The sequence below is a fragment of the Mauremys reevesii genome, linkage group 3 (assembly GCF_016161935.1).
Source record: "Mauremys reevesii isolate NIE-2019 linkage group 3, ASM1616193v1, whole genome shotgun sequence".
Classification (NCBI taxonomy): Eukaryota; Metazoa; Chordata; order Testudines; family Geoemydidae; genus Mauremys; species Mauremys reevesii.
The window spans coordinates 58313009-58333901 of NC_052625.1; the positions used below are offsets into that span (position 1 = coordinate 58313009).

The following is a 20893-nucleotide window of genomic DNA, read 5'->3' on the forward strand; positions in this document are numbered from 1 at the left end:
GCTAAAACCCAAAACTCACTATGGCTTCCATAAGCTTAGGCAGGAACAGGCTCAACACAGGAATGGCTGAAAATGAGCAACTGCTGAAAATGTGCTATCCTACACAAAGGCTTTTAAATCCTACTTACACAGCTGTGAAAAATCTATGTATCATCCATGTTTGAATGATATGATTCCCAAGCCCCCTGTCTCCAGAGGAGTCCTGTTTCACTTCAGGCCTCTGGCCAAACTTTTCCCCAAAAGTTGCACAAAACCCTCTCAGATTTCCCAGTCTACAACAATGTGCTTCTCACAACCTTTTATCCATTTCACATAAGCCATTTATCAGCCATTAGGAGGCGGTAACTTTTAGTCACTATCTACATGGATCCAGCAATCTGGAAGTGAGAGGGCCACATCCACTACCAATTCCCAGTGCCAACCAACACCCTTATAAATTCAGCTATTTTAAATCTTCTCCCTTCCTTTGTGTTTTGCCCAAATTAAATGACCACCTACTTTGGACTCTGGGCCAAATTTATCCCTAGTGTTACTCCACTGAACCATTTGATCATATATAGCAACCACTTCTATTCTATGTCTCCAATGCATTGATGCTTTATGCTTTGAAGCTGCATAAATGATTGTCAAAGAAGATGAAATTCCTAGCAAGGAGACTCACAAACACACAAATCTTATTCACAATAATGAGCTTTGAGAGCAGACTAAAAGAAGGGTTTAGTGGAGCTGTGATTCTGGAAATCTGATTATCCCAGAGTGTTTCATGTCCTATCTACATCCCTGCAAAGATCGCAGAAATGAGATGGGAAAATCAGGGCATCTGTGTGTGTTTGGAAAAGTAGCTTTTGGGTGAATGATGAACAGATTGAGTGTCCAAGGCTGCACAGCTTTTGTGCTGGGAACCATTCCCGTTACACCTCATCTCCAGTATTCATGATTCCTAGAATGGGAACAATACACACCTGGCAAAAACACAGCAAATTAAAGTGCTCTTTGGCTTCAATAAAATTAGAATTTCTTAATAAAAATGGATAACACAGGAAATTACGGGGATGTCAGAAAACAAGGTCCTGGACAGTCTGTCTGAGTCTTCTCCCTTATGTCAGAAAAGTACAAGACAATGAAACAGGTGATCTCTGAAATCTCCAGCGAAGATCCTGTCCATGTTTCTGATCTCAATCTCTGGACAACTTCAATAAAGAACAGACGGCAAAGATTCCGTGTTGAGGTTTACGCATGCTGAAACAGACCCTTTGAGAAAGGTTTAGTCAGTTCTATTTAGACCTTTAGCCAGGTTGAAATTATTGATAAAGCTTCTTTTTTCTTAACACCGAGTCTTATTGTATTAACACAGGGTTCTCACCTGACTCCAACAAAAGATGGTGCTGCTTTTCTTTTTGAATTTATTACCCTATTGGGGGGAATGGTTAACAGTCCATAACAATGATGCCCAACCATTATATTCAACCCAGTGTCCCTCACAAAACAGGTTGGGGGCATGCACTTCATAAGGCTTCAGCATACATGAATAGTTTTCTCACTCCACTGGCATCTCGAGCAATGTTTGTTTCCTTCCTACACATGGCCAATGTGCAGCAGACACTGCTAGGTAAAGCAAACATTGTACTGTCCTCTGTCATCATGGTGAATGGGTGGAGAATCATTGGCAATACCTGTGCCTCCATTTTTAAAGGGGCAAGTTTGATTAGTTTAAAAAAGTTAGCTATCAAAAGCTGCTTTTCCCCTGCTCTCCCCATCACCCCAGTCCCAGTGGAGGCAGATGTAAATTCTCCATATGCATCTGGTTTACAGAGCTGTTAAATTCACTTCTGTTGCTTTGTCTCTCTCCTGTTGGTGTTTCTTGAGTCTTCTTGACATCAAAACTTCAATGAGTACAGAACCCGCCAGGAATCCAGCTATTGCTGCCAAAATCACAGCCCAGTAAGGTACGGATGGGTCACCTGCCCCCACTGCTGGAGTTGTATTTTGCAATCCACTGTTTCTGGATGTGAAAAGAAATGGATTCTCCTACAGAGGAAGGAGAGAAGATTTTACTGGCCACAAAACACTTCTGAGCAGCATTCAGTCTATATGTCACCCATCCCCTATTGAGACGGGACAGTCCTTATTTCTTTAGCAATAAATATCGACCATTTCTCCATTCTGTCTCTTGTGAAAGCTGCCCTACCCCAACAGATTTATATCCTCCTCCCCCAACAAGTGCTCCTTTTTATACATTTCAGATCACTGCAGCTTTGGCATTGCTTCTGAACCCATTTATTGTAGATAACCAAATGCAAAAATTAAAACTGGTTGAAATGAGAGGTTCTCATTGGGGCAATGATGCATTTTTTCACTAAATCCCAATGAACAGACCTTCCTGAAAACCTGTTTTTGTTACAAAACCAGAGATTTTTTGTGTGCCATTTAAAACCCACAAAAGAATGCAATCTTTAATATGCTTGAATTATATTGCTGGCAAGAAGAAAAGGGAAAACAAAAGGGGCCCCATGGGTGAGGATATAATGTGGTGTTTACTTACTGGGGTTGGACACTTGAGTTTGGATCTGTCATGGGTGAAGTTATTGTAGCTCTGCTTTTGACCAACTGGCTCCAGCTGAGGGAGAGAAGAGGGACAGCAAACCTGAACATGATGTTTTCCTTCAAAACTCTTCTGATTTGGGTGGGTGACACTGTTCTATCAAATCACACACTCCTTTGCACCTGCAAGGGGTTCTGGAATATGATGGGTCACAAGACAGTTTTTCTGCCATTTTTCAAGTCCGTGACCAAAAGAATTAACTGCTGTCCTATCGGTGGCAGATGTTACTTACCTCATTTAATGCACTACTGGAAGGTGCTCAGATACCAAGGGGATAGTAGTGGTATAGAATGGAGTAGATCAATCTCTGCAGTCCTTACACAGACAAGGAATTCACTGGGAATTTTGTCTAAGTAAGGACTGCAGCTTTGGTCCATGAAGAGAGGCAGAACATTCTCCTGCAGCAGTTTTTGAAGATAATAAAAATCAGTGAAGGGAGAGTGTGCCACCCCCTTAAACCATCTAGTACTGCATCTACCGAGTTCAAGTGCCAATTGCATGATAGAGAGGCATAATATCATTATAGCACCAGAGATGAGACTGGGAAAGGGACTCCAATAATAAGATTCACACATGTTAATACTGGGAGTGCTTCCTGGCTCTATGGTCTTGTAAAAAAGTAAAAGTAGAAACTGAAGCAATATGAGAGGTGAGCCAAGGAACATGTGAGGTGCAGGAGATGGTGCCTCATGTGTTAATAATAACAGCGGAGGAGAAAGCTACATGGAAAAAAACCCTGCAGAGATGATGTGAAGTGAACCAATGAATTCAAAGACTTGCTGACGGTCATGAAATTCTGCTGCTGGGTAAAGGCCAGCATCACACAAGAGTCTAAACCCTCTGGCTTGCCTACTGGTGCATGCTCTGGAGTGAGCATAGGTTATTTTTGCTGTGCCTTAGGGGAGGGCAGCAAGCATCCTGAGGGGCGTTCCCTGCAACCTACATGATGTGTGTTCTGTCTGTGGTCCCCTGGATATCTATACACTTGGTACTTCTTGTTCCAGGGTGTGAAGAAATCTGGCATGGAGTCAGGAACAAGGGCTGATCACATGCGGAGATTTGCAGGAAGCAGATCCATATCCCACTTGTAACTTAGTGTGAAATGGGAGCTCCAGCCTGCTAACTTGGGGCCTGATTGCACCCCCAAGGCCCAGCCTATGTTACAGGTGTGCTCTGGGTGGGAGAGGCACAATTTCCACGGAGTTCCTCAGCATGCAGGGAGAGTGCACATGCTGAATTAACCCTCGGGATAGTAGCCTGCTCTCTGCCATTCCACTGGCCATCTCAGTGTGCTGGTGGAGGTAAGGTGAGCTAGGTTGCAGACCTGATAGATCAATGATTGGCAATGGCATACTAAATCCTACATTAGTGAGGCACAGTCAAAGCAGTACTGTTAGGCGTGAAAAGTTAGCTATTGTCTCACCCCTTACATATAGTATATTAACTTTGCTATGTTTTGCAAATAGAAAAAAAGGACAGATAATAAAGTGGTAGATTGGGGAAAATGTCAGGATTATGCACTTGTTTTTGCTTGTTTTAGCCCTTCTTTAGCTGGAGAAAGACACCAGTGTCAGGACGCAGAATGATTTCCCTGTGGGGCTTGATCTAGTGCACTGCCACCGCCAGCAACTTCAGCCACGTGGACAAAAAAACGATGTTGTGTCTTCCAAAAACCGTTCCAAGGGCATCATAATATTTGATGATTAGACCAGTCTTGTTGTACACTGTGGGATGGCAGCTACATTTGGGACCAATTGCTTGCTTTATTATGTACTGCCTGAACCTGTTTGTGCAAGATTTGTCACATGGTGATAAAATCAATTAGAACACTCTATCTATGGCGCAATATTATCTAGTAAACTATAACCATCAAATTTTAATAGTACACAGAGCTGGAAAGAGTAAGTTATTGAACTATGTGGATTAAAGCCCAGCTGGCATGCAACGTAAGAAAGGGAGTCAATGTATAAGGTGTAATAGATTACAATTAGATCTGTCTGTCTGCTTCTTATATAGCCCTCATCCCCTATAGGACTTTTCCATAAGGGTTATTACCCTTGTCCCCCTTCCTTCTTGACCTTCTATCAGCTGTCAGCCAGCCCTTCTAAGATGTTACTCTCTCTGAGTAAGAGGCAGGTGCAGGAGAGAGGCAACAGCTGCTTATTGTTGTTTCAACATCAATACCATGTTTTCCATTTCTAAAGTAGTTCCAGAGTTTGTTTTCCTTAGCAAAATGGAAACACTGAAGAGAGCATAGTCTGTTTGTGTTCTCATAAACTAGTACTCAATTATTTTTAAACCCAACCCAGACCTACATTTTCCCCCTCCTCCCAAGTCTTCAGTTGATCGGTTTAGTTTAGTTTTTCATTATCCCATAATCCTCTGGGTCTGGAGACTACAGGGGTTGAGTTTTATTTACGCAGGCCAATTATATAACAAACATGTTCACAGTAACTAAGAGCCAGATTTATAAACCAAAATGCAGCCACCACCTACTAGTCACACAGGATTTGTCCGTATGATTAATAATACCAGCTCCCCAGCTGATGTAAACCAGTATAGCTCCCTTTGACTTCAATGGAGGCCATATAAGTACATAAGATAGATAGTTTTTGAATGGTTCAAAAGGGGCCTTAACCACAGATTTGTAAAACAAATTTCCAAATGAAAGGCTACATTCTGCCTTCACTGATGCACCCAACGTATCTGTGTATCCATTGAAGACTACCAGCGTCACCAAAGCTATTTCCACTAACTACTTCCTTTCGTTGGCAGTGGACAAGCCAAAGTTGAATTGAACTCACCTGTCAGCCCTAGGACTGACCTCTCCGTAACAGATTTGAGGTACTTTATTTAATCAGGAGCGAGAATAAAAATAAAAATCTACAATCCCCTCCAAAATGGTTACAAATATCTCAAAGCTGTATAAAGTCTTATAGGCTGGGGACGGGCACTGGGAAATAGTCCTAGGATTATGGCTCCTACATCTTCCTGCAAAGGAGGAGCAGTCCCCTGTACATTTCCCCTGCAACCACAGAGACCGGGACTGTATTTAGCCCTTGCACAGAGCAGGAAAGTCAGAACACGAGGGATGGGGAGGGCTTCTTGTGCCTGCCCTATCCCTGCATACATGCACGTGGGGCTAGAGACAATCTGGCCATTTATGTGTATTGAGGAGAACTCCTCTCATTTGGCCAGCAGCGTGCTGAGCTCTTTCAGGGTACAAGACAGGGCTGCTGAGCAAAGCAGAACAGAAAAACAAAACACTCTTACAAGAATCACACACAGCCTCTCCATACACAGACATGCACTGGAGTGCTGGGACGAGGGGTTACAAGAATAACCACTAATGTTAAACAACAAAGGGCTGGATCTTCAGCTGGCATAAATCAACAAAGCTCTGTTGATATCAGGGGAACTGATTCACAGTAGCTGAGGATCTAGCCCCCAGATCAGTTTTTTAAAGGAATAAGACCTCGTTTGTCCCCTGTGGAAGGTTTTCTTCCAATTTGTGTAGGAGATGAGTAACAGCCTTGACAGAATGAGAAACCCTGGTGGTGTGGAGTAAAGTGCAATCATGTCTGGGTAATGAATAAGGGGCAGTGAGAACTTATGAATGCCCCTAAAGAGGGGTTTTCCATGTTTCAGCAAACATCCAGATTCAATGTATTATTTCTGATTCTAGAGGAGCCTGCACAGTTACTTATTATATAACCCAAGTCTAACTTCATTTTACTGAAAGGGAATGGCCTAGATTCATCCCCGATTTATCCCAGCTTCTGCTGGCATACACCACGTGCAGGACCCCTGCAGGCACAAAGTCTTCTCAGGGGGATGTTGTGGTGGCACATAATGTCCACAGCTTTCTTTCCATCCCAGTGCCCCTGGGGAACAGTATCTGAGCATCGTCTCACAGGCATCTTCTGGGCTTCTCTGTAAATATATATATATATGGATCCGTTCTACGACCTCTTACCATATTATTCCAGAGCGCTATGGCCATCTCAGCATGGCCTCTCTCAGTGACATGAAAGCAATCCATGGAAAAGAAACTCAGGTCTGGCTTTCCATTCTACAATTCAAAAAAATGCAATTATTCACCCCAGCGTCAAAGGATCTTTTCCACCTTGTAAATGAGACTGCTGTTTCAGCCTTATTGGGCTCCTTTCCTCCTGCAGTTGGGGGCAAACACACATCTTGATTCCATCTTCAAGGGCCCAAAGTCCACATGATTAGTCCATAGAAAGCAGCACCTACAATTTCAACCAATCAAGAGGCAGTGCTTGTTTGCGTAACATCCATAGATTTTAAAGCTAGAAGGGCTCAACATGATAACTGACCCCGGTGGTTCCTCAGACTTTGAGACCCAGCATATCACACCTAAAAGCCAAAAATACTTGGCAAACCAACTTAGTCATTCTAATCAGTGTGGAGATGATGCATTCTTATTCTGATGCTATAAACCAACCTAAGTAGCACCTCATCGCAACCCATGGATTGTATCTCAAGAACCAAAGATCTAGTCTGACCTCCTGCATAACACAGCTCACGGAATTTCATCCAGTAATTTCTGCATCAAACCCAAGAGCTTGTGGTTGAACGATCTAACTATCAAGGATCTCATAGGGGCACCAATCTCTGCAGTATCGACCCAAATCTTCATTCAGGTTCAAAAGATTGTGATTATTTATTGTTGTTTGTTGAATTCTTGAAGCTCGACTTCAGTTTCTTAAAACCTTTCAGGCAAATTTGGCGCTGCTTTTCAAGTGAAAACCCAAGACTGTGGGTCGATAGAGTTGAAGCACAAAGGTTTTGTAGGGCAAGCTTGCCCTACTGCTACCAACATGGTAGCTAGTCTTTGGTCTCCAGATGTCAATATTGCACCTTTCAGTAGAACCTAAGTTCATTTCTTAAAATGTGCTGGAGTTCTGTGGAGATAAGGCAAAAGGATAGATACTATGCAAAACTGGTTGGTTTGGGCTGAGTTTCACATTGAGTTTTTGCATTCCTAACTACCAATGCATGCAAGATGCAAGGGTTAAAGAATGGGAGGAGGGCTGGTCTATGGCTTTTTAGAGAGGTTTCAATCAGTGCATTCCCAGCTCACATATTTCCTGAAGTCACTTGATATCTCCAGCAGATTCACAAGCAATACACACTTTCTTACTTTCATTGTTTCATTATTATTTTTTTGCAGTGCCCATAATATGCTAGAGTCTGTGCAAACATAAAAGAAGACATGGTCCCTGCCCCACAGATGTTACAGTCCAAAATAAATCTTGATGTTGGCTTAAAAAATGGTAGGTAATAAAACAGGACTCACGTTGTCTAGTGGGATGATGGTATTTCGGAAAAACGGCTGCACCACAACAGTAAAATCCTCACGCTGTGCATAGCGACCTGTGTTAGCCATCAGCATGCTTTTGATCTGTATGGGATTGCAAGATGCAAAACAAAAAGGTCATTACAAGATTTATCTCCCTCATCAAACAAGGGTTATAAAATATGAGCCTTTCACCTCTCTAGATCATTAGTATAAATCCAGCCTACATAGCACAGAAAGGTACAGAAAATGGCAAAGAAAACTATTGAACATGTGGAGAGACTGCCATAGAAGGAGAATGTGACTAGATTAAATGCACATACATAAATTATTCAAAAGTGGATAAAAAGAAATTTTATATATATTAATAAACACAATGCATAAATTAACTTGTGCAACTTAGTGCTATATGACATCAGTTAGGTCTAAAGCTTAGGATTCGAAAAAAGGATTAGGGCCAAAATTTTCAGAAGTGACTAGTAAGTCTGAGCGCCTCAACTGACACATCTTAGAGAGACCTGGTTCTCAGAGGGTCGATACTCAGTATTTTTTTTTTTAAATCAGGTCCCATAAAGGTGTCAATTTTGGTACTCAAAAATTGGGGCACTCAAAATTAGTAGTCACTTATGAAAATTTTGGCCATAGATGCTTATATAGAAAGTGAGAATATCCGTTATTATGTTAGATAGGCCAATAGTTTATGGTTGTAAACCCTGATGCTTCCAGTCACATCTGTACCTTCCCCCACTCCTGAGGTTAGGGAGAATTTTCCCTTATGGGTGGGTTATTTAATAATTGTCCAGTATAGAGATTCATTCACCTTCCTCAGAAGCATCTGATACTGCCCACTCTTGGAGACATGACACTGAACTAGTTGGGAGCCTGGGTCTGATCTGATATGGTAATTCCTATTTTCATAATAATGACTGACAATTCTTCTCATCTAATAGCTATTGGCCTGTGTGAAATCTGACTAGATCTTAGTTAAGTTAATACTGGATAAATGAACATAACCCAAAATAAACACCACTACATTGACAATAATTAGCCTTTGTTTGGCAGGCCAAAGCAAAAGAGCCAAAGTCTAAATAGGCCATGGTCTTTCCCCACTGAAATGGTAGGGAAGCATGAGGAAACTTGCATCACCACTGCCCAGACAGGAGCTGGGACTTCAGTCTACACGTACATCAAAATGGGGTCTTTCACCTTCACCAACCACATCTTAAAATATGCTACAGTTCTATGTGGAAGATGAGAAACATGACAAAAACGGGTGAGCGGGGGGGAAAGAGATGAACAATTAAGGAAATAGAATCCAGGTGTTACCTGAAAATCTTTGTTAATTATTTCCGTTTCTTGTAGTTCAGGAGAGCTTTCCTGTGGGGTTAAGAAACATGGGCAAACAGTCCTTGAAAGAAAACAAAAATACCAAAATCAACATCCACCCTAGACAGTCTGTGTATTCATTAATAACAGTATAGTTCCAAGAAACTCTAGATGGCTTAAGTTATTAAACGCAGAAATTAAATCACCAGACTAGTTTCAAGGTGGATAGAAGAGCTTTGGGGAGGGAAACCATCCCCCCACCAATAAATCACCTGTTTTTCAGAGGCACTGAACCCTAACAACTTCCACTTGCAGTCAACAGGAGCTGCAGGTGCTCAACTCTTTTGAAAATCAGATCCAAACTGTTTAACATGACATAGCAGTAGCAGATCATGTGTGTTAGACTTTAAAAATCTACAAATATGTTTTAAAGCAGGATTTCATAGTTTCATAGAGTTTAAGGTGAGAAGGGACCATTAGATCATCTAATCGGCCCTCCTGTATATCGCAGGCCAGTAAATTTCACCAAGTTATCTGTTTAACCAAAACACATTTTCCAGAAAAGCATCCAGTCTTGATTTGATGATGTCAAGTGATGGAGACTGTACCACTTACTTTGGGGGTTTTTCCCCTGTAGTTAATCACCTTCACTATTAATTTGTGCCTAATTCCTAATTTGAATCTGTCTGGCTTCAGCTGCCCGCCATTGGTCCTTGTTATGCCTTTCTCCAGAAGATTAAAGAGCATCTCAGTACCAGGTATTATCTCCCCGTGAAGCTACTCATACTTTGATATGTGTATCAAACTTATATCAAGTCACCTCTCAATCTTTTTGGATAAGCTTTTGATAAGCTCTTTTTGATTTGAAAGCCAGTTCCTTATTTACTTGCCTGCAAAGAACGGAGTTCAGGGTTTTGCACTACAATTGTTGGTCCTACCAGCAGGGTAAGGAATGAAGCTGAGTATGGATTCAGGCATTGGGGATTCCACTGACTGTTGTAGGACCCTGATCTGGAATCGGGGCCGGTGCAAAAGGGCTTTGAAGTTCAGCATTATGAAAAATTATTCTGTTTGTGGCATGATGGCCAGCCTCAGTGAGTACCAGGGAGAGAGGTGGGGATGTTTGGCTGATGTTCACTAGAGAGCAGAAGCTTTTTAGCAGTGAGGTAGGTTTCTGGAGCCTTAGACTTACTTTAGCCTTTAGTGTTCCCATGCTGACTAGTTCAGTGAGCTTGAGTCAACAAGATAAAGTATTTGTGCTTTGCTGGACTGAGGATCTAGTTTCTGTCAAAATAAAATTGTATATAGGGATGGATCAGAGCCAGAACTCCAGTTTCAAATGTTCCTGGATGTTGATGATGTTCAGATCCAGTTTCTTCCTCTGTGGCTTCAGCCCAAAGCTAACTTTATGGTGGAATAAACAGGAATTCGGTAACTGCAATGCTGCCCTCATTTAAGTGTGTGCCACTTTTGTTGAAGTCAATGGGAGAGGGAAGAACTGGACTCAATAGCATCATTATGATATATAGTATCTGTAGCATCACCATTCCCAGGTTCAATAACATCCAACAAGGTAGAGGCTTTTAAGCCCTGTATGGTTGCCTTACTAATACCAGTGATATTGATTATGCCTAAAAATAGTATCCAGTAGAAATTGATATTTGATTTGCACACTTACGTCCCTGGAACAACACACCCTGAAGTTTCCCTTTCTATCTGACGCAGTCCAGCGAGCTCCATGATCTCCACCAGGTTGACAAAGGCTCGAGGGAGCTGCAGGGTTCAAAGAAATCAGGCATGTTACATAACAAGACTGGTAGGAAACAGTGAGTACAGGCAGCACTGAGAGGGATTAGCAGCATACAAGGGCAATGTAGAGGAGGGAGGAAGATGTACAGTGGATATAAATCAACAACCTCACTGGCTGCCACTGCTGCCTAACTCACTGGAGCATTTCTGTTGGTTTACAGTAAATAGAGGCTTGCACACTTTGTTTAGCAGTAAGAATGGTAAGTAGGGCTGTGCTGTGTACTTGGGTTTCACTGCAAAAGTATGTGAATTTGTGATCTGGAGAAGGCAAGGATGTGGGATGGGAGAGACGAAGGGTCGGGGAGCAAAAATCCTCGGGAAAAAAATATTGGTCTCAGATACAAACCCAAATACAACGAGAATCTATGTAAGGCTCAGGCTTGCAGCTCAGTCTTGACTTGCCGCACTCCTTGTCACTCCTGCCCTGTGCCACCACATGGCTTTGCCGAGGCATCTCCAGCCTGACCAGCAACACCGTCTCCTGTGCTAATCCTGGGCTATCATTGTGTGGACACCATCAGTTGTGCCAGATTTTTGATGTAAATAAATCTCTCTTGAGGGCTTGATGGAGAAAACTTACAAATGATATTTAAATGGTTAAGTTGGAGTCAGGCCATAGATGATATTTAAATGGTTAAGTTGGAGTCAGGCCATAGAAGAAATGCTCGGTGCACTGACCTGCATTTCCACCCAGGTCCCACACACCTCAGTACCCTAGGCATAGTAGGATTCAAGCCACCACTCTTCACCTGCCTGGCCGGTGCTGGTGTTGAGGGACAAAGTGACAAGCCAGATCCTGCTCTCTGTTACATCACTGTAAATTAGGAGTCACTCTGCTGAAGTCCAAGGAATTACACCCATGTAAAAGGAACACAATCTGGCCCTACATATAGTTCATTGAGGTTATTAACCCTTTGACTGTGGGATTCAGAATTTGTCTCTGTAACTTGCCAGCACGGCATTCTGCATCACTACTAGCAACAGGCATTCCAGTCCAGACCCTCTGACTCCGAAACATTGAGCCCAGGGCAGAGTCGGAAGGGAAAGTTTCTTCCTCATGTTGATGATGGAGAATGTGGATAGTGTCCCATGGTTAGCTGCAGCAACTTGATTCCACCCTCACAGGACTTAGCCAAAAGATTAAGTAGCTAATTAGTGTGTTTTCTTTGACTAAAAAACCCAGGGATGGTACAGATGGGGCATATGGTCACCTCTTTCTCTTTGTAGCAGAGATCAGGTGCCACTGTGTTACAGTCAGTTCTAATGCTATCTATTAGACACTGTAACATTATGTGTGGGTACATGTGTGAGAATATGGGGTTGTAGGTGCATACATGGTGGAGTGTGTAAGGATCAGTGTGCAGAGGTCTGTGAATGTATTATATGCTTGTGTATGCCTGCCTTGCTTTTAAGTCAAAATATTTTTCCGGGAACACATATACCCACAAACAAACAATTATATATCTTTCTTCAGTACTTGGATGGTCCCCATGACCACAGTAGCTGAGCACGTCACAGTCTTTAAAGTATCCTCACAACTCCCCCCTCCACTATGAGGCAGGGCAGTGGTATTAGCCTCTTTTTACAGATGGGAAACTGAGGCACGAGACTAGGTGACTTGCCCGAGTTCACACAGGAAGTCTGGGATGGAGCAGGAAATTGAACCCATCTCTCTCAAGTGCCTAGGCCACTGACCAGCCTTCCTCTTCTTTTGTCCTCTCATGTTTATTTTCACAATCACAAGGGCTAGAAATGCAATTTAAAAAAAACCCTAAAAGAATGGTTTAGATTCTGGAGCAAAATGCCAAGGTGAGGAGTAGGCAAGAGGAGGATTCTGTAGAAAGTCCTGCGGTTGCATGATTGCAGTATGCATAGAGCCCATAATTTTATTGTTCAGCTTCTGCAGTGTTCGTGTATCCGTTTCCCTCCCTGCCCCCCCACTGAAATGTGAAAAACAAGAACAGTCAGTTCTTCCACTGCTCCTGTGCTTTTTCTCTGTAGAGGCGCAGGAGGCACTATCTGACATGTACAGGGAAGTTGGATTCCTCAGAAAACATCTCCTATATTCAACTGAGCTATGTAGTCCATGATTTGATGAAACATTTTTGCTCATTCTCGTTTTTTATTTTTTCCCCCAGCTGATGCAGTCACATGTGGAAATGACTCCTGGTAGCAAAAGCAGCCCTATGCTGTAGTTTTCCCCAAAGAAGCAGCCCACCACTTTACTGCCCATTAGCTAGCAAGGTCATTGGACTATTAGTCAGTGTTAACATAACTACTCTAGCTATCTGGAGAAAGGCCTTGAATGAAACATAATCGCAGATACTCTGTCAGAGGTGAGAAATATCTGAGTGTGATTGCCAAGAATTCAGAGTTCTGTTAGAGTATCTTAAAACCTTACCTCCTGGTATAGAATATCAAGAGTGTCCTGAAGATGTTTTACATAATTTTCTACTGAATAGGTCTCCTGTATAAAAGGAAAATTAGATCAGTCATTTTTCCAGTGTGCAAGAAACTATGGCTGAAAGAAAAAAAAAACCAATGGATCCATTCCATAACCTCTAGTCCCTAGCAAAGCCTGCAAGAGGTTAGATTCTATACTATTGACCAAATGCTCCTTTTTATCTCCAATAGCACAGACCTGTAGTTTTTGAGCAGATAGCTACTGAGTTCTGTTCCTCTTGTGGCACATGTGCAGCTTGTCTAGTAATTGTGGCATTTCCATGTGACCAATACAATCCCTTAATCCAAATCTAGTCTTGTTTTATAACAATTCTTGTCAGCATTCTTTTAAGGTGCATTTTTACTCTGAAGAATGACCAAATAAATCATGTTTAATGTGTTTCACTGACTCCAGACCTAGTTTGATCCATTTACAAACAGATTTGTTTTCCTAACTGCCAGCCCTGGAAATTAAATCTGGGATCTGAGAATCAAGCTGGGTTCTTTCCTGCAGTATATAATCTCCAGTAATAAATGATTCTGCAAGCCAAATTAGGCACTGAGCGATACCTATGCAACCCCACTTTGCATGAGGAGTTGCAGGTGGGTAAACTATGGCCCCTCCCCTACTGTCCCCTGCAACCTCAGCTCTCTCACTCACTCCGCCACTGGTGCAATGCTCTGTGAGCTCCTGGGGCTGCACAGCTGCAGAGCCCAGCCTGACCCAGCGCTCTGTGCTGCGTGGTGGCAGCGGCGACAGCATGGCCCGGCTCCAGCCAGGTGGCATGGCTGTAGCTCTGCCAGCCACCGGTGCTCCAGGCAGCGCAGTAAGGAGGCAGGGAGCAGGGGGGGTTGGATAGAGGGCAGGGGAATTCGGGGTGGTGGTCAGGGGGCGGGGGTGTGGATAGGGGTTCGGGCGGTTGGGGGGGGGAAACAGGCGGTTGAATGGGGGCACGGGTTCCGGGGGGCAGTCAGGAAGGAGGGGTTCCGGTGCCAGTCAGGGGACAGGGAGAAGGGGTGTTTGGATGGGGCAGGGGCCCCAGAGGGGCCGTCAGGAATGAGAGGAGGGGTTGGATGGGGCGATGGGGGTCCGGGGGCAGTCAGGGGACGGGGAGCAGGGGTGTGTGGATGGAGCAAGGGTCCCAGAGCGGCCGTCAGGGAATGGGGGGAATGGATGGGGCAGGAGTCCTGGGGAGGGGAGGGGCAGTTAATGGGTGGGGGCCGGGCCACGACCCCCTCCCCAACCGGCCCTCCATACAATTTACAAAACCTGATGCAGCCCTCAGGCCAAAAAGTTTGCCCACCCCTGTGCTAGATTGAGGCCTCACTGAAAGTCAGTGGAAAGACTTCAATTTACATCAGTGGGTGTTGGTTCAGGCCGATAGTTTGTCCTGCAGAACCTTTACTACTGGGGATGATATGCGAGATGGAAATAACCCAGGTTGACTCTCAGATCAGCATTGTAAGCTTGTATGGCTGGTAGTTAGGAAAAGACATTTCTACTTGTAACATGATCATATTTGCTCTGGTGCAGGGGTGGGCAAACTACGGCCCGTGGGCCAGATCCTGCCCGCAAGCTGTTTTTAGCCGGCCCATGCGGCTCAGCCCTGCTCCAGCGCTCCGGCCGGGGCACTGGGTCGGGGACCGCACCACACGGCTCCTGCAGATGGGGCAGCCGCACCTCCCCATAGGAGCCAGAGACGGGACATGCCACTGCTTACCGTTTGAGGTAAGCGCCGCTCAGAGCCTGCACCCCCATAGCCTCTCCCCATGCCCCAACCACCTGCCCCGATCCCCCTCCCGCTCTCCGAACCCCTTGATCCCAGCCCGGAGCACCCTCCTGCACCCCACACCCGAAACCTCTCATCCCCAGCCCCATCCCAGTGCCCGCACCCCCAGCCAGAACCTACACCCCTTCCCACACCCCTGCGGCAGCCTTGATCTACCTCCCGCCCTCTGAACCCCTCAGTTCCAGCCCAGAGCACTCTCCTACACCCCAAACTCCTCATCCCCAGCCCCACCCTAGAGCCCACACCCCCTCCCACAACCCCAACCCCGCTATACAATTTCTATTCCCCGATGTGGCCCTCGGGCCAAAAAGTTTGCCCACCCCTGCTCTGGTGCCATTGTAGAGTTGCCAATTTTGACTGGACATACTCCTGGAGTTATCATCACATGGCATAATCTTTAATTCCCGCAGACTCCAAGCAGGGGCGGCTCTAGCGATTTCACCGCCCCAAGGATGGCGGCATGCCGCGGGGGGGCGCTCTGCTGGTCGCCGGTCCCGCGGCTCCGGTGGACCTCCCGCAGACGTGTCCGTGGAGGGTCCGCTTGTCCCGTGGGAGGTCCACCGGAGCCGCCTGCCGCCCTCCCAGCGACCGGCAGAGCGCCCCCCCACGGCATGCCGCCCTGAGCACGCGCTTGGCAGGCTGGGGCCTGGAGCCGCCCCTGACTCCAAGACAATCCTGGAAGGTTGGCAACTCTAACTAAGACAGACCAGAAACATGGAATCCCCTTATGGCATTTTTATGGAGTCACTTTCCAGAACACAATGGCACTTCAATGTCTCAGTAAGAATACACATGTGGCCTTTCACATTCGGATTGTTTGGTCTATTTAGATTACAATCTCCTCAAGGCAGGGACTGTCTCTTCTTCTCCTGTGTTGTACAGTGCTGGATAGATCTTTAGCTCTTAAATAATGACTACTGCTAATGAAGCCCTGATCTAGAGCTCCGATACCCCACTGTAAAAACAGCGCTCTCATTTCAGGTAAGGGAGATATTAAATGAACACAAGTTCCTGTTGCTTTTTAGAGGTACAAGGGCATTGGCTGTCTGACAAAGGGGAAATGAATGGACTGTTAACCTTGTTCATCTGCCAAGCACCCAGTTTCTAGATACATACCCTGTCCAAGCAGTAATGACACAGGTCATTGCCTCCAATGAAGAGAGTGATCAGTTTCCAGTCCTCCTTGAAGTTAATTTTCTAGTGACACATAAAAAGCATAGAGTGCAATGTTCTAACAGCTCAAAATTGCTCAGGGACGCGGAGGCAACATTTAAAAATACAGTTAAATGGGGTATATCAGGAGTGTCAAAACAATGAAAATGAGCCATTCGGAATTAACAATGGGAAAAGTGAAGTCAGGAAACTGTGTGTGTGTGTCTCTGAGGGGAAATGTGGCGGGTGGGAGGTGGTAGAATACATCTTGGCTTTTGTTATGAAATTCCCACCAGAAAGGGGAACTGGCAGCTGCCTGGTAGGTTGTCAGGGTAGCTGCTGTACAAAGTTCTGTTTACTGGGAGTCAGAGACCACAGTTCTAAATGGATTTTGGCAGCAGGGGTTGGGATGGGGAGATCTACCCGTTAGTGCCAAATGCTGGGTGCAGTGTAGCAGTAAGCAGGGAAGGGAGAAAGGATTAGACGATGATGCACTAAAGCTGCTTCAGTGGAACATGAGTCACTGGGAATCCCTGCCAGCTGAGTGAGTACTACCAGGAATGCCAAATAGGAGAGAGGCAAGCTCTGGGGGGACAAACATTTGGATTAAAACAGAACAGTCCAGGAGGCTGGTGACTTCACTGGGCTCATAAGGGCAGCTGCTAAATCCACGTCACCACCAGCCAACAATAGGGGCTGCTGAGAACTGGAACGCAGTGGAAAACATTCTGTAGCATGTAGTACAAAGAAAGGAATGGAAAGCATCTATTTTTAAAGCAGAGAGTTTACATAACTAACGGCTGTGAATCTATCCCACAAATAGAAGAAGGGCCTGGGAATCGCCAAAGGGCTGAATTCTCATCTCATTTCCACTTCTTTGCCCTACAGTGAGGTGCCAGGCAGGACAGAGTCCCGCCCCCTGTTTTTAAAGGGGTGGATGATTGGAAACACACCCTGCTAAATCTGAGAACAATTTAGTCTATTGCTCAAATGCCAGTCTTTCCACTCAGCTCTTCTCAGAGAGGGAGACTCTCTCCTTTCCCTCACCCTGACAAAAAATTAATAATGCAGAATAACAGACAGGAACTTGGCCCAAGGCATCTGTGTGGCTACACATGGACACATGCTTTGGAGAACCCTGCCTTTTCAATACTCTGACCCACCATCCAGCAGGAGCCAGGGAGCACTGGGTACTCCCACTCTCCCCTGGTGATCTCCCTGGACCAACAAGTCTCTCCCCAGCACCCAACATCCCACGTAGGCCCCACCAACACCTTGAGGAGAGGAGACCAGGTGTCTCCTGTCTTTCACACACCCCAGAAAGAGCAGCACTTATGGCTATGATAAAAGCCAGGGAGCCCTTCAATCCCCTTCCCAGCCCCCATTGGACCAGGAACAGCAGGCCACTCTGGAGCAAGCAGCAGGCCACTTTATGCCTCCATAAAACCTGTGACATCCTCAGGATTCCCCCTCCCCCAACACATTGCACAGTATCGTCTCCGTCGACTGGCCAGGACCATTACTTCAGGTGGCCTGACCTACTGGCCAGGCTACAGCCACCCCCTCACCAGCACAGCGTCCCAGCATCGCCAACCTCCTCGGGGCAGGGACTCCAGGGGTGAGGGGCAGGCCCTCTACACCAGACACCTGACTCACTGCTGCTGGCTGTTTTAATTCACTGTTTTTTGTCTCCACAGCCTCACCAGGCCACCTGCTTTCATCTTTGCCTCTGCACTTAACCCTCTCCTCCCCATTCCAGTCCCCTGGCCACCATCCATACTGGTTTCCCAGGCCCTTCCTGTTTCTCCAGCCAATCTGTGTACCCTCCTGACCCCGTCTTCCTCACTCCAACTTTTCAATGGTTCAGAACCATTACGTTAGGCCATTGCCTACCTTGCCTTAAATTACATGTTTAGTTCTACAAAGCAGGGACTGCATCTTCCTATGTGATTGTTCAGCACCAGTGCAATGGGAACCCAGGCCTGATCAGGGTTAATATAGATAACGGAGTAACAATTTCCTGGCTGCCATGATCCACCCACTGCACTCACACACCTTGACGCCAGTGAGAAATGCCTTGATCCTTTTTCCAGCTGTGAAACCCGCCTCTCCCCACCACCAAAACATGCTACACGGGTTATAGAAGCTATGCACTTACCGAGCTGCCTCTCATTAGCTCCACCAGTTCACGTGCCTGGGTTGACATATTGCTGTGGAGAGAGGAAAGAAGAGCACTCAGATCCTTGTTCTGACATGACGAGCAGAATGAACACAACTTGGGAAGGCTTCGATTTCTCCTCCTGGCCCCATCTCATGGAACTTCAGGACCACCAGGGCCACACAGGGAAAGCGATGGCTCACATGTGAGAATAATCATAGGTGGATAACCTGAGCTGCAAGGGCTCCAGCCAGGGTGGCTGCCAAGCAGCAGGGCGACTGAGATGAGTTATTCTTCTTGAAGGACTGGCTCAAATGGATTGTGTTTGGAGGAAAACACTCAATTCCCAAACCTGCTCTTGGAGATGACAAGGTATTTCACAGCCATGCGAGTTTTGCTGGCTAACCTGCAACTCGCTCTCAAGTAAATGTAGTGCTGGTGAAAGGTGCTGGGTCGACGGTCCTGGAGACTGAAGTCCTCTGGGTAGCCATAGATTGGGTGCAGCAGCAATATAGGCTGCCTGCACATTTTACCCACCAGTGGCTCTGAAAGAGTCGTTCTCAAGGGAAGGAGAGGGGAGTTCAGTCTCCATAGTTCATTCAGTCCTCTACTGCTCTACTAGTGCTGCTAGCCAGGATAGCTTTTAATGCTAATAATGGGCTCCTATTCATTAGGCACTGGACTGCGACATACCATCTCGTTACCCAGAAGTCATTCAACAGCTGGGAGATGGCAATGGCTTTCGGGTCTTTACCGCCCTGGTCTGACACTGAGCCAGTGACCTACATGTAAAAGACTTATGGGAAAATTCACTGTGGGAATAAGGAGTGTCTTGTGGTTAAAGCACTGGTACCGGACTCGGAAGATATGGGATAGGAAGGTCTAGTCAAAAGATGACATCTCTCCCATGTAGAAAAAGTCAAACAAAGACACTCCTCAAATATTCAGAAAGAATATTATGCCATAGAGATATATGCACAGTATAGATAGGATCAGCCATTAAAGAGCAACTGGTTTGATAATTAATATTAACTCAAGAGTAACCTCAGCCTTGGGATGCAGCTTAACCTGCCAGTCCACCAGTTCCTCATGCCACTATCTCCCTGACTAGGGTGTGATTATGCTTACTTTGCTTTGGCTCCTCCCACTGCTGAGTTGAACCCGGCTGTTTCCTTTTCGGTGCCAGTGGAGAAGCCGAAGAGTTCTGGATTAAACTTTTTCAAAATATCTTAAAGACAGGAGAAGACATGCTGGTTATCCTTTGCACTGCGAGCAAGGATCAGCATCCCCTCCTACAGAACCCACATGCCAGTCTTGTGATTGAAGCATGGGGCTAAAGGTCAAGACACGTTCACTGCGACTTTGGGCACTTAACCTATCTGTGCCTCGGTTTCTCCATATACACGTTGGAGGTAATGACACCTATTCACAAAGGTGAAACAAGGCTTCAATTAATGTTTGTAGAATTCATTCAGATCCTCAGCTGGAAGATATTATATATGCAAATTATTATTATTGTTACTGTGTCTATAATGCAACAGGTGGAGTCAAAGCCTCTTCGTAGTTAGCAATACGTTTATAATACTTCACACAGTATAAAACAGACTCCAATTTTGATTTAAAACTCAGTGGGTGCCCATGGCACATGGATATAAGATAATGATTGAAATAAAATCCTACACACACTCAGGCATTTTCAAACCGTTCCAGAGCATGGATCGCATATTAATAGAAGAATTGTCATGGACCAAGCTCCCTCCAATTCATGGTCACAAGGACCACTTCCCCTCCCTTTTGTAATCTCCATGGCAACTACAACAATTGCTTAAATGGAATAATATTAATGTTAGGTAAATATTTAACTTATTATTAGCTTCTTTCAGAACAGTTTAGCAGCTGGAAATAAGGAGGAGCCACCACCATGTGACCAGCCAGCACTCCGTGGACCATCAATTGCTCTGTAATGCATCAGTAGCCCACAGATCCTGCAAGGTTTCCACCTTGTCACTTGAGGCTACAGCTTGAAATAAAGGAAGAGCATCTGCTTTGGATTTGTGTCATTTTAGTCATTTCCTCCTGTAATCTGCCCCTCATCTGTTCAGCTGAGCTGATGTTACAGCCCCATCCAGAACCGTCAAATGGAGGAACTGACTCAAACTTTTAGCAGAGGAGTTCTCCCCAGTTCTCCCAGGAGTTCACCCCTGGGGTTTGAATAAATTCCTCAGATCCCCAACAGATGTGCATCCTGGGCCCTGTGTAAGGAAGGTGGGAAGCCAGCACAAACTTTCCAG

At 45.3% G+C, this 20893-nt stretch overlaps 1 protein-coding gene and 1 long non-coding RNA gene across 6 annotated transcripts in view; one reads left to right on the forward strand and one right to left on the reverse strand.

The window, feature by feature from the left end:
- Nucleotides 1-998: 998 nt before the first annotated feature.
- The window catches only part of PLB1 (phospholipase B1), a 120677-nt gene continuing 100782 nt past the window's right edge, over nt 999-20893 (reverse strand). For all 4 annotated transcript variants that reach the window (XM_039532426.1, XM_039532429.1, XM_039532427.1 and 1 more), the window contains 10 exons: nt 19731-19830; nt 18603-18654; nt 16409-16489; nt 13462-13527; nt 10930-11024; nt 9252-9333; nt 7926-8030; nt 6579-6674; nt 2543-2617; nt 999-2028 (listed from right to left, as the gene is read on the reverse strand). In XM_039532426.1, coding sequence (XP_039388360.1) covers nt 1807-2028; nt 2543-2617; nt 6579-6674; nt 7926-8030; nt 9252-9333; nt 10930-11024; nt 13462-13527; nt 16409-16489; nt 18603-18654; nt 19731-19830 — 974 coding nt within the window. In that variant the 3' untranslated portion in view covers nt 999-1806. The remainder of the gene's footprint in view (nt 2029-2542; nt 2618-6578; nt 6675-7925; nt 8031-9251; nt 9334-10929; nt 11025-13461; nt 13528-16408; nt 16490-18602; nt 18655-19730; nt 19831-20893) is intronic.
- On the forward strand, nt 16837-20653 carry LOC120402060. 2 transcript variants are annotated; one of them, XR_005596936.1, is made up of 3 exons: nt 16837-16988; nt 18621-18974; nt 20476-20653. It is a non-coding gene; the product is annotated as an uncharacterized LOC120402060 (long non-coding RNA). The 2 variants fall into 2 exon arrangements; XR_005596935.1 differs by having other exon boundaries at nt 20486-20653.